Source organism: Gastrolobium bilobum, unplaced genomic scaffold, assembly GCF_033153095.1.
Source record: "Gastrolobium bilobum isolate Gb01-03AN ecotype WA unplaced genomic scaffold, APGP_CSIRO_Gbil_v1 utg16736, whole genome shotgun sequence".
Classification (NCBI taxonomy): domain Eukaryota; kingdom Viridiplantae; phylum Streptophyta; class Magnoliopsida; order Fabales; family Fabaceae; genus Gastrolobium; species Gastrolobium bilobum.
This window is the reverse complement of record NW_026896496.1, coordinates 148,649-161,074: the sequence shown is the minus strand read 5'-3', so window position 1 is coordinate 161,074 and position 12,426 is coordinate 148,649. Positions and strand designations below refer to the sequence as shown.

The 12,426-nt window shown below is 35.2% G+C and overlaps 1 protein-coding gene and 1 pseudogene across 1 annotated transcript; both read left to right on the top strand.

The window, feature by feature from the left end:
• Positions 1-5,724: 5,724 nt before the first annotated feature.
• On the top strand, positions 5,725-10,044 carry LOC133300041 (uncharacterized). Its single transcript, XM_061499527.1, has 9 exons — positions 5,725-5,770; positions 6,511-6,615; positions 7,058-7,162; positions 7,296-7,368; positions 7,443-7,513; positions 7,763-7,813; positions 7,903-8,341; positions 8,442-9,088; positions 9,518-10,044. Exons 1-9 carry the CDS (start codon positions 5,725-5,727, stop codon positions 10,042-10,044), a joined length of 2,064 nt encoding a protein of 687 aa, XP_061355511.1.
• A 711-nt stretch (positions 10,045-10,755) lies between these two features.
• Positions 10,756-11,902, top strand: LOC133300040 (E3 ubiquitin-protein ligase PUB23-like; annotated as a pseudogene).
• The last annotated feature ends 524 nt before the right edge of the window (positions 11,903-12,426 follow it).

The window sequence follows — 12,426 nt, the reverse complement described above, 5'->3', positions numbered from 1 at the left end:
GAAAATAATGAAGTTGTCCTAGATCTTTAAGGGAAAAAATGTTGTTGAGTTGAGTGATAAGGGAGGAAATTTCTGAACTATTAGTGCCAGTAATCAAGATGTCATCGACATATACCAGGATATAAATGGTAGAGGTGGAGGTAAACCGTGTGAACAAAGATGCATCAGACTTGGTGCTATGAAAGCCAAACTGCTGTAAAGTAGTGTTGAGAGTATTGAACCAAGCACGAGGAGCTTGCTTAAGTCCATAAAGGGCTTTGTTTAATTTGCACACTAGTTGTGGATTATTGCTGGGAAAACCTTCGGGTTGAGTCATAAAAACGTCTTCAGTTAAAGTGCCACACAGAAAGGCATTGTTGAAGTCAAATTGTCGAATGATCCAGCCATTTGTAAGGGCAATGGAGAGAATGAGTCTGACAGTAGATGGCTTGATGACAGGGCTGAATACTTCACTAAAATCAAAACCTTCTCTTTGTTGAAAACCTTTGGCAACAAGTCGTGCTTTATACTTTTGGATTGTGCCATTTGGTTGTCTTTTGATGCAAAAAATCCATTTGCAGCCAATAGGCTTAATATTTGGTGGAGGAGGGACAAGAGTCCAAGTGTTATTTTTGAGGAGAGCCTGAAATTCTTCAGCCATTGCTTGTTTCCAATGAGGACATGTGAGAGCTTGAGACACCTTTTGTGGTTCTGAATTTAAAAAATCAGATGGTGCTTCATGTAATGTAGTGGCATATGTTTTTGGCTTATGGATGCCAGACTTGCTTCTGGTTTGCATAGGATGAGAATTGGGTGGCGATGAATTCTGAGCAGTAATGAGAGAACCTGCAGACTGATCTTTATCAGTAATAGTGGTGTTAGCATTGGTAGATGAAGACTGGTGTGGAGATCCTGAAGAAGAACTAGGCAAAGCATTAGTAGTATCAGTTGATAGAATAAGAGGGAGACAAGAACTAGATGTATTTGGGACAGTAGGTAATTTGAGAGATTTAGCATGCTTGGAAATGCAAGGTATCGTAGGAGTGTAAGAAGGAAGAAAAGAAGGAGATGTATCAGATAAAGAAGTGTTGGAGAAAAGATCATTATAAGGGAAATTAGTTTCATCAAAGATAACATCTCGAGATATAAAAATTTTGCCCGAGGGAGAAAGGCATTTGTAGCCTTTTTGATTTGTAGAATATCCCAAAAACAGACACTTGTGAGATCTAAAGTCAAGTTTGTGTTTATTAAAAGGCCTATGAGAGATGCCATTGGCTTGTAGAAATTGAGTAAAAGCATGAGAAAGATATTCTTTACCATTGTCAGTTTGGAGGGATTTGACTTTCAAGTTAGTAAGAGTTTCAATCATAGATTTGTATTGATGGAAAGCATGAAAGACCTGAGATTTATTATGCAGTAGATAAATGCAGCTATATCTAGTATAGGCATCCACAAATAACACATAGTACCTGCTTCCAGAAGTTCCAGAAATAGGTGCTGGTCCCCATACATCCGAAAAAATTAAATCTAAAGGTGCAGCATAATGAGTGGTGGATGGAAAATGAGGTAATTGATGAATTTTACCTAAGCAACAAGCTTCACAAACAGAAGCAGGCAGAATTGTTTTATTATAAGAAGTAGGAAGATTACATTGTTTCAAAACAGTATTAACAACCTGATGGCTAGCATGGCCTAATCTCTTGTGCCAAATATCAAAAGGAACACATTTAGAATACAATGCAGTAGGATTGTTAGGAGCAGAGAATTGTTTATTAACTAAGATATTCGAAAATTCATAGAGGCCATCTTTAAGCTTGCCTTTGAGGACAATATCCTTAGTGACCTGAGATTTGACAAGGCAATAGTCAGGAAAGAATTCAAAATAAACCTTGTTGTCTCTAGCAAATTGAGACACACTGATCAAATTCTTGGTTATGTGAGGCACATGTAAAAGATTTTCAAGTTTAAAAGTAAAAGGAGATGCAGGTGAGGTTAATAAAAAATGTCCAACATGTTGAATAGGCATACCTGCACCATTACCAATATGAACCTGTTCGGAGCGATTATACTCAGAAGCAGAAGAGAGATTACCAATATCATTTGTGAGATGATGGATTGTGCCAGAATCAGGATACCAAGAACTGTCTGTGAGTGAGGCAGGACCAGCTATATAAGCTTTGGGATTATGAAAGGAGGAAGGTGGAGGTGGAGGAGGATGTTGATTCTGGGAATTCAGATTGTTCTGGGAATTCAGGTTGTTCTGGGAATTCAAAGGTGAAGGTTGAAAATTTGAATCAAAACGATAGTAGCATTTGAGGGCTGGATGTCCTGCTCGTCCACAAATTTGACATTGTAAACGATTTTGATTCCAAGATTGTGTTCTACCACCTCGAAATCCGCGGCCTCCTCTGCCTCTTCTTCCTCCAAAGGATCTTCCTTCAAAATTGTTGAATCTGTTGTCTTGTTGGACATAACTTTGTGTGACATTGGCTTGGATGGGAGTTGAATCACTTTTCTTGAATCTTTCTAACATTTCTTCTTGGGCAAGCAAAAAAGCTTCTAGTTCAATGACAGAAAAGGGAGGGAATCTGGACATTGCAGATGTTATAAGAGGTGCATATTCTTCACTCAACCCATCAAGAATAGCTTCTGAGTATTCAGCTTCTGTGAGAGGTGAACCTACAGCTCCCAATGAGTCAACAATTTTCTTGATTTGAAGTAGATATTCTGGTGCAGGTCCTTTCTTCTTGATGGATTTCAGTTGGTTTTTCAGCTGTTTGACCTTTGCTTGTGTATGTGAGGCAAAATAGAACTGAAGTCTATTCCAGATTTCGTGGGCAAATTTGCATCCAACCATTCTATTCTTGAATGATATATTCATGGAAGAGAGTAACCAAGATACCAGGAGATTATCTTGTTGATGCCAGCTTGCATAGTCGTTTGATTCTTTAGCATTTTCTTGATCTTCTTGAGTTGAAAATTGAGCTGGAATCTTATCTTTGTTGAGATGATCTTGTAGGTTGTGCCCATGGATTGATGCAAGAGCTAGTTGTTCCCATGGAAGAAAGCTTTCTTCATCAAGTTTGTCAGTAATGGGATTTGAGAAAGTTTTCATGATCAGCTTTGCTGCTTTTGCTTTTTCAGTGCTTGTAGTAGATGTTGGAGACGATTGAGGAGACTCCATGGATCGAAATATGCTCTGATACCATGTGAGGTATCAGACCTTGATTGAAGAGAAAGAGAAACTCACACACGGTGTGAATGAAAGCAATAAAAGAGAAAGGAAAAAGTGCTTCTTGAATACATATTGATTGATTGAGATACAAGATGATGCTGCTATTTATAGCAGAAGGCATCAGTTGAGAAATAAAGGAAATAACAGAATAACTACTGTAACAGAATAAACTACTTTAGCTATACATATCTATTACCTCTATCTCCAGTATTCAAAAGAAGAGGAGAATTTATTTGGTTAGACGTTGGGAAGGAGGTATCTTTATGATTTATTTGTTTTCTTTATCGTTTATTTTCTTACATTTTTTATCACCTCCTAGCTGTTCATTACTTGTCACGTCATGCAGGGGTATCGTGTTACTAACTGAGTTCACATGGCTTTAATGATATTTACTTTTATTTTATTCCCTTTTCTCTATCATATTAGACTTTTTTTCATCATTTATCTTACGTTGGCTTTAGTGATATTTATGTTTATTTTATTCTTTTTCTCTTTCAGATTAGACTTTTATCATCAATATTCATCTTACGTTTATTTTTTAGCGTTTTCTTTTATCCTCAGCTAGACGGTTTCTTTCTTTGCTTAAGTAAATAAATATAAATAAAAATCAGAAGTTACATTATTTGAACACAAAGATAATAAGAAAACTAATTTTCTTTTTCTTATTAGGATAATCACTACGATTGATATATATATATATATATATATATATATATATATATATATATATATATATATGATTTCTTATCAGGATATTTTTTTTATTAACGTATGCTTTCATAAAATACAAATGGTGAAAAGCAATTTCATTTTAACAAGGTTTCTATAAAAATTGGTTTGCTGTTTAATTTGTACAAGCCTACTGATTTAAAATAATAGTCACCGAAATTCTTCTTTTGATCATTAGACTAATGCTATTTATTTGTTCAAATCAATGTCAACCTCAGTTTTAAATACCGCCACTGTTGTTATTATTTGGTATAAAGCTTGGGAGGTAAAAAAAAAAATTAATTTATTTTAATAAAAGGATTATAACTGAAGGTTCAAAATTTAATAGAATTTATCATAAACTTTATAACAATACAAGTCATAATAATGAAATCATTTTAGTATGTAAAGGGGTAATTTAGCCGTGACGGCTTCTCAATCCCTTATGTTTCATTCCAGATCATTTTAACTGTGACGGCTTGATGATCTGAAACTCATTAAATTTATCATATTTTCATATCAATTTTAAAACATATAATAATATTAAAATTACACGTAAGGGTGATTTAGCCGTGACGGCTTGTTTAATCCTATGTGTTTGGTTAGGGATCATTTTAACCGTGACGGCTTGATGATTCGTAATTCATTAAAATTATCATATATTTTTTATATATTAAGGTAACCTTAAAATCATTTAAAGGGGATAATTTAGCCGCGACGGCTTGTCGATCCCATACTCTTTTGAATCATTTTAGCCGTGACGGTTTGGTGATTCAAAATATATTATAAAATTTATACTAATATAAAAAAATTATTGAAATCGATACAAATTATCAAAGCCTAAACTTTCCAATGATTTTCCTTAAAATTATTTTTAAAAATTAAATTCAATCAATACACAAGCATTTTTTAAAGAACGGCGTAGCTTTGAATTCCTCACTGCACCTGAGGATACGTCGGAGCGGAACTTTTTTTCGTCAAGCTAAAATAAAATTTTAATAATTTAGTCTTCTCATTTTCTAAATAATTATGTTTATTTATTTTAAGGGATTAAGCAAATATTTTTAAAAAAAGCTATTAATAATTTACACAATTAAATTAAGGTAACCGTTTTTAAACGGATGTGTCAGGGGTGCAGTGGGATTAAGTTTCCACCCTTCCTTGAGCACAATTAGACTCCCGAACCTTTGATCTATAATTTTAAAGACCAGTTTGCAATAAAATGGTTTTCCAATTTTTCCAAGTAAATAAAATTGGTGGCGACTTCATTGTTTTTATTTTCTAAATTTTGGGTCGTTACACTAATAATCAAATGACTTTTCATATTCTCAGCAACAAAAGTTACTCATAATTGTCTTTGGGCTAAGACCATTCATATGTGGTAGTGTCCATTTGATTATTAGTGTGTGACTTATCGCATTACTGAACAAAAACAAAACAATCACACAACGTTTTAATACTAAATGATTGTCATTTAATAAGCACCTTCAACTTTAATGAATTATATATAATTATATATAATTAAAACAAAAACATAAAACCTTTTCTGGTGCTTCATAGCTGCACACGCCATAGTTGCGTGTTGATAGAAAAAAGACAAACCCAAGGTAACGCGCATAGTTGTGTTATGTAACCTGTTTTGAGTTGCGCAGCATCATGAAGAAAGATCCATCACCAACGCCCAATGCTACGCAAAAGAGAAGAGACCGTTGCATGTGTTTTCCATCTCCAGGTAGACCGAAAATTACATCCACTAATCATTTCCAATTGTGCTGTTTGCATGTAGCTGACTTGCGTATCTAATGGCTGTAGCACAACCTTCTCCATCTTCTGCTTCCCCTATAGCGGGTAATTGTTTTGATTTTTTGTAAATTTCCATGTTGCAGCTGTGATCATTTGTCAGTATAGAGATTTAACATATTTGTTCTTACTTTAATGGTTTTACCCATGCAGCCTATCTCAATTAACCAATGTAGAGAACGAAGAAAACTGCAATCGACGGTCACTTCATGACATTTCAAATGGTGCGCTAATTTGTATATTTGAGATGCTTATAAAGTGGTAGTATTTAAGCATTTTTTTCACGTTATGATTTGTTTTATGAGCAGAAAATCCCTCGCAAAATGTACGTAACAGAGCCTCATCAAATGATGTGTTATCTTATTCCTCCCCTGCATGCTGTCTTTCATCTTTTCCTCTCAAAGGTACGACACACTTGGCATCCTCAGTACATATCATATAGTGATGTTCGTGTCTAATTTATGTCGTGAATATTGTGTAGAAAATGTACCTCTGTACTCAGCGTCCACTGTTGGCGGGTGAGTTTAATTCATTATTTTATCAGTTTATAAATTCAAATTCTTATCGTAACATTGTTGTTGTTTGTATGTGGACATTATCGTTATTCACGTGTAACTACGCAGCCTTACACAATGAACGACTTTACAAAATGAGTCTGGTAGCAATACACAATCACTTCGTGATATATCTAATGGTACGCAACTATGTTCTTTAGCAGTACGTACAGAGAATTTTTTTTGTAATATTACATTTTTTCGGTCACAACGTCTTGTGTATTTTTTTTATAGATAGTAGAAATGCCAGAACAAGGCGCAAAAATATAATCGACCAGAAGAAAAAGTCTAAGCAGTTGATAGATGCTCTCAATATCAGTAAAATGCCTGATTTAACAGGTAATAATTTTTGGATGAATCTACAATCTTAATTCTAACGTTAAATAACGTTAAATTAATGGATATTTTTTTAATTATATTTCCTGATTGTATTTATAATATCAAATTTATGTCATCAATATGGTGTAGAAAATGTATTTCCTTGATCAGCCTCCACTGTTAGCGAGTGAGTTGAATTTGTTATTTTATCTGTTTATAGATTCAAATTCTTATCGTGAAATTGTTGCTATTTGTATGTGGAGATTGAGATTATTCATGTGTAACTATGCAGCATTACCCAATTAACCACTTCACAAAATGAGTATGGTAGCAATACACAATCACTTGGTGATATATCTAACGGTACATAACTATGTTCTTGAATAGTATGTACAAGGAAAAAGAAAGGACTTCATTACTTTTTTTTGTCGTGACGTTTTATGTATTTTTATATTTTTTATAGATAATAGAAATGCCAGAACAAGGCGCAAAAACTTAATCGACCAGAAGAAAAAGTCTAAGCAGTTCATAGATGCTCTCAATATCAGGAAAATGCCCGATTTAACAGGTAATATATTTGGATGAATCAACAATCTTTATTTTAACGTTACAAGTTGTTAAATTTATGGATATTTTTTTTAATTATTTTTCCTAACTGTATAAATAATATATTACCTCTATCGGATTTTGTTATAAAATAGAAATTGATGACGCACCTGATATGACGATGCATTCCACCCTCACTGCGTTATCTAATGAGCACTCAATATCACGGTACACTAGCATTGTTACTCGAATTCATCATATTCCTCTGCTTGATGATAAACGACATATTTTTTGTTTTAAAGGTGGAAATATCGTTCTATAAGAAATACCCCAATTGATGTTGGTGAACTAAGGAACGTCTCATCTAATGATGGTATTCCATTTCTCATTGTTCACCGTTGCTGTTTCGCACAAAAATTGTAAATAAATATGTAATCTGTTTTTTTTTTTCACGATCATCTTCTAGGAACAAATTCCACTGTTAATATGCAGCATGGTACGTATTTTTCTTTTTTTATTAGATTCATGTTATTATAATTTGTTGTTACGTACGTCAACCAAACAACAAAATTTTGACTTTCAGCTTACTTCTTTAATTTTTTTTCTGTTGTTTTGGTTCCAGATACTGATTTCAACGATCATCATTTACCAAACATTGCGTCTGTTAGTGAAGGTAGAGCTATGAATTTAATGATTTGTATTTTTAAATTCCATGACATAATTTTCTGTCTAACATGATTTCTGCATATTTTATGTATGTAGATTACTGGGACGTAGGGGATCCTACTTTTGTTTGCGCTCATTGTGGAGCACACATGTGGTATGAAGAGAGATTAAGAAAAGAACGTAAAGCTAGCACGCCAGCTTTTAGTCTATGTTGCGCTAATGGAAAAGTGAAACTTCCTTTGTTAAAAGTTGCACCCGATACGTTGATTCAATTGCACGATAATTCCAATAATAGGAGTCGCCATTTCTTACGGAATATTCGCGCGTACAACATGATTTTTTCCTTCACCTCCTTCAAAGCTAAAGTAGTTGGATCAGTAAATCAAGGTTCTAGTCCTTATTGTTTTAGAGTTGGGAGACGAGTGCATCATTTAATGGGCAGCCTTCTTCCGCCCGATAGTCAGACTCCAAAATTTGCGCAGCTTTATATTTATGATATTGATCATGAAGTTGACAACAGATTGGGTTCCCTAAGGCATTGTGGTTTCTGTTATTTTTATTATTCCTTTTTGGATTATATTCATGTTGCTATTAAATGTATTTTATAACTCATTATTTATGTATCAAATATGCAGTTCCACCAGGAGTGAAGATATGCTTGATCTCGATATAGTGCAATCATTGAAGGAGATGTTGGATAAATATAATACTGTTGCCCAATCTTTCCGTTATGCAAGGGACCGTTACAAGGAAGATGACTTCAATGGTGTGAAGTTGAGGCTTATTCGAAGACGTGGCAGTGATGGAAGAGTTTATAATCTTCCATCCGCATCTGAAGTTGCTGCTCTGATTGTTGGAGACATAGACAGTGCACTGGGTGATAGAGACATCATTATTGAGACACAAAACCGACTTCTACAGCGCATAGATGTCAAACATCCATTATATCTTGCCTTGCAGTATCCTTTGTTATTTCCTTATGGTGAAGATGGTTATCGTGATGATGTCCAACGTACTTCCATCTCCAGTGGTAGAACAAACCCAAGATCAACGATTAGCAGGAGAGAGTTCTTTTCCTTTCGACTCCAGATGAGATCCGAAGAGTCCGAAGTTCTCACTCAATCGCGACAACTTTTCCAGCAATTTTTGGTTGATGCTTACACTATGATTGAGCATGAACGCCTTAATTTCATCCGCTATAACCAAAATCAACTCAGAGTAGAGATTAACAAAAATATAATACATGCTTTTGATAGAGGGGAAGATAGAGCAGATAGAACTGGTAAGCGCATTATTCTTCCATCTTTTTTCACAGGCGGTCCTACATATATGGCTGAGAATTGTAAAGACGCTTTTGCAATTTGTCGTTGGGCTGGATATCCTCATCTTTTTATTACAATTACCTGCAATCCGAAATGTCCAGAAATAACAAGGATTCTTAAGGCCAAAAAGTTGAGCGCTGAAGATAGGCCTGATATCCTTTGCAGGGTATTCAAGTTCAAATTGGACTAATTGTTACATGATTTAAAAAAGGGACATGTTCTTGGCAAGGTTAATGTGTGTAAGTAAACACTTCACTTAATTTTATTTTGCAAAAAATATATGATAAATTCGGATTGTATTTGGATGTTATATATAATTTATTCTTTTGCTACATATAACTATATTATTTTCTTCTAATTAATTTTGTATGTTTCTTTATATATTGTAGATGTTTGTACAATCAAATTTCAGAAGCGTGGACTGCCTTATGCTTATATCCTAGTATTCCTTCACCCTTCTAACAAGCCTGATACTGGACTTGATATTGATAAATTGATATCGGCTGAGATTCCTAACAAGGAAATCAATCCTTCTCTGTTTGCAGTTGTCACAAGTTACATGATGCATGAGCCCTGTGGTCCTGAGAATTACAAGTCACCGTGCATGAAGGAGGGAAAGTGTTCGAAGAAATTTTCGAAGAAGTTTTGCTCCCGTACGATTATTGACGATGACAGATTCCCTCATTATAGAAGAAGAAATGATGGTAGGGTTGTCAATAAAAATGGGGTTGAGCTTGATAATCGTTATGTTGTGCCATATAGTGCAAAGCTTCTCTTAAAGTATCAAGCTCATATTAATGTTGAATATACGTGTCAGAGTAGTGCCATTAAATATCTTTTTAAATATATTCATAAAGGCAATGATCGAGTCACGGCAGCTATACATCATTCAAACGATGAAATAAAAAAGTTTTAAGATTGCAGGTGCTCGAATTCATCTCCATTATTTTTCTTTTGTTCTCATCTTTTTGGTTAGTGTTTTCGGACCTAGCTGAGTCTTTATTCCTTATCTATGATAGGTACATCTCAGCATGTGAAGCTGTATGGAGAATTTATGGATTTGACGTTCACTACAGATACCCTCATGTTCAGAGATTGCAATTTCACCTGCCTAATGAAAAAACTGTTGTTTTTAGTGATGGTGCTTCGATATCTGATATTAAAAAAAGAGCGGAGTCTCGACAAACATTTTCCAGGCTTGGATGGATGCAAATAAAAAATTTCCAGAAGGTAGGCATCTTACTTATGCTGAGAAAAGGCTCATTTTAGTCCCTAATATTTGAGAAAAATGGCCACGTTTGTCCTTCCGTTAGTTGGCATCTGACGGCCCAATTAACGGAGCACACGTGGACCGTTACTTTGCTGAGTCACCGTTAAGTATGCCAGCGTGGAAGTGATACGATGCCATTTTAAACATTTCTTATGTCTTGTTGGAGTTTTGGAAAGCTGAAGGTCCTATTTGGTCCCTGAAAAATTTATCGAGACCCTATTTGGTCCTTAACACTAAAAAACCACCATTGCAGCAAACCTGCATTCTCTTACCAAAAGAAGCAATTCCTTTTATTCATCTTTTTTCCTATTCACCAAACATCACCAAAAATTTATCATTTGTTCAATGTTTTCTGATCCAATGGCAGAAATCGAAATTCCTTAATATTTTGTTTGTCCCATTTTGCTTCAGATTATGAAGGACCCTGTGACTGTAGTAACAGGCATAACATACGAAAGAGAAAGCATCGAGCAATGGTTGTTGAAGACCAAAGTTTGTGTGTGCCCAGTTACAAAGCAACCATTGCCAAGAAGCTCAGAGTATTTGACACGCAACCACACGTTGCGAAGGTTAATCCAAGCATGGTGTTCAGCAAACGCATCCAACGGTGTTGGTCGAATTCCAACCCCAAAAACCCCTCTTGACAAGATCCATGTTCAGAAACTTGTAAGAGATCTTGATGTTCCTCAATGCTCCCAAACGGTGTTGGAGAAGATGCTTGCCCTGGCTACATAGAGCGAGAGGAACAGAACATGCATGGCTGAAGAAGGAGTAGCAAAAGCTATGGTTATGTTGATCAACAAGAATTTCAAGGAAGGAAAGAGCAATTGCCTAGAAGAAGCTTTGAGAATTGTTCATCTTCTTTGGAACATTCCAGCCATGGTCAACAACATGAAACATCTAGTTGGTAAAAATTTAGACTTCATCAATTCGTTGACTTGAATTTTGCAACTTCACATAGATCGCAACTTCATCAATTCAACCCCATTATGGAGTTTAAACATTGAATTCTTTAGAGAAATCGTGAGAGTGTTGAGAAAGAGATCACTACTCTCCCAACAGGCTATTAAATCTGATTTGCATGTTCTTATAAAAACGTGCCCTTTGGGTAGAAACAGAACAAGGATAGTGGAAGCAGGTGCAATCAAAGAACTCATAGAGATTGAGCTTGAAAAACCGGAGAAGAATCTAACAGAGCTCATATTTAACCTTTTGGCATAACTATGTTCTTGTGCTGATCGAAGAGCAATTTCTGTTGCATGCAGCAGGGATAGCCATGATTTCAAAAAGGATTTTGAGGGTTTCTCCAGCAACAGATGACCGAGCACTTAATATATTTTTAGTGATTGCTAGGCATTCAACATCAAATAAGGTTGTTCTAGAGATGTTGAGGGTTGGAGCAGTGTCAAAGCTTTGCATGGTGATGCAAGCCGATTGTGCTTCATATTTGAAAGAAAAAGCAAGAGATATACTTAGGTTACACTCCAAAGTTTCAAATTTATAGTATACATTTTTTGTGGTTGGTGGCTCTTCTTGTCTGGTTTTATAGTATACATCTATAAATTCCATGAATAATATATATACATTTTTTGTCTTGCTAGCTCTTCTTGTCTGGTTTTATAATATATATAATGAATGCATAATAATGTTCACATTCAAGATCAAGTATGGCCAGTGGATTGCTGCAATGGTGGTTTGAAAGGTTTGTGGTTGTTGGTTTGTTGCAATGGTGGTGTGAATGGTTTGCTGCAATTGTGGTTTTTTAGTGTTAAGGACCAAATAGGGCCTCGATAAATTTGTCAGGGACCAAATAGGACCTTCAGCTTTCCAAAAGTCCAACAAGACATAAGACATATTCAAAACGGCGTCGTATCACTTCCACGCTGGCATACTTAACAGTGACTCAGCAAAGTAACGGTCCACGTGTGCTCCGTTAGTTGGGCCGTCAGATGCCAACTAATGGAAGGACGAACGTGGCCCTTTTTCTCAAATATTAGGGACTAAAATGAGCTTTTTTTATTGTTCGGT

Bases quoted from the DNA above. Each gene is read 5' to 3' on its own strand.
- LOC133300041 (XM_061499527.1), top strand. From the start codon at position 5,725: ATGGCTGTAGCACAACCTTCTCCATCTTCTGCTTCCCCTATAGCGG. The intron at 5,771-6,510 runs GTAATTGTTTTG...TTTTTTTTATAG, and splicing joins TTCTGCTTCCCCTATAGCGG to ATAGTAGAAATGCCAGAACA. The intron at 7,369-7,442 runs GTACACTAGCAT...TTTGTTTTAAAG, and splicing joins AATGAGCACTCAATATCACG to GTGGAAATATCGTTCTATAA.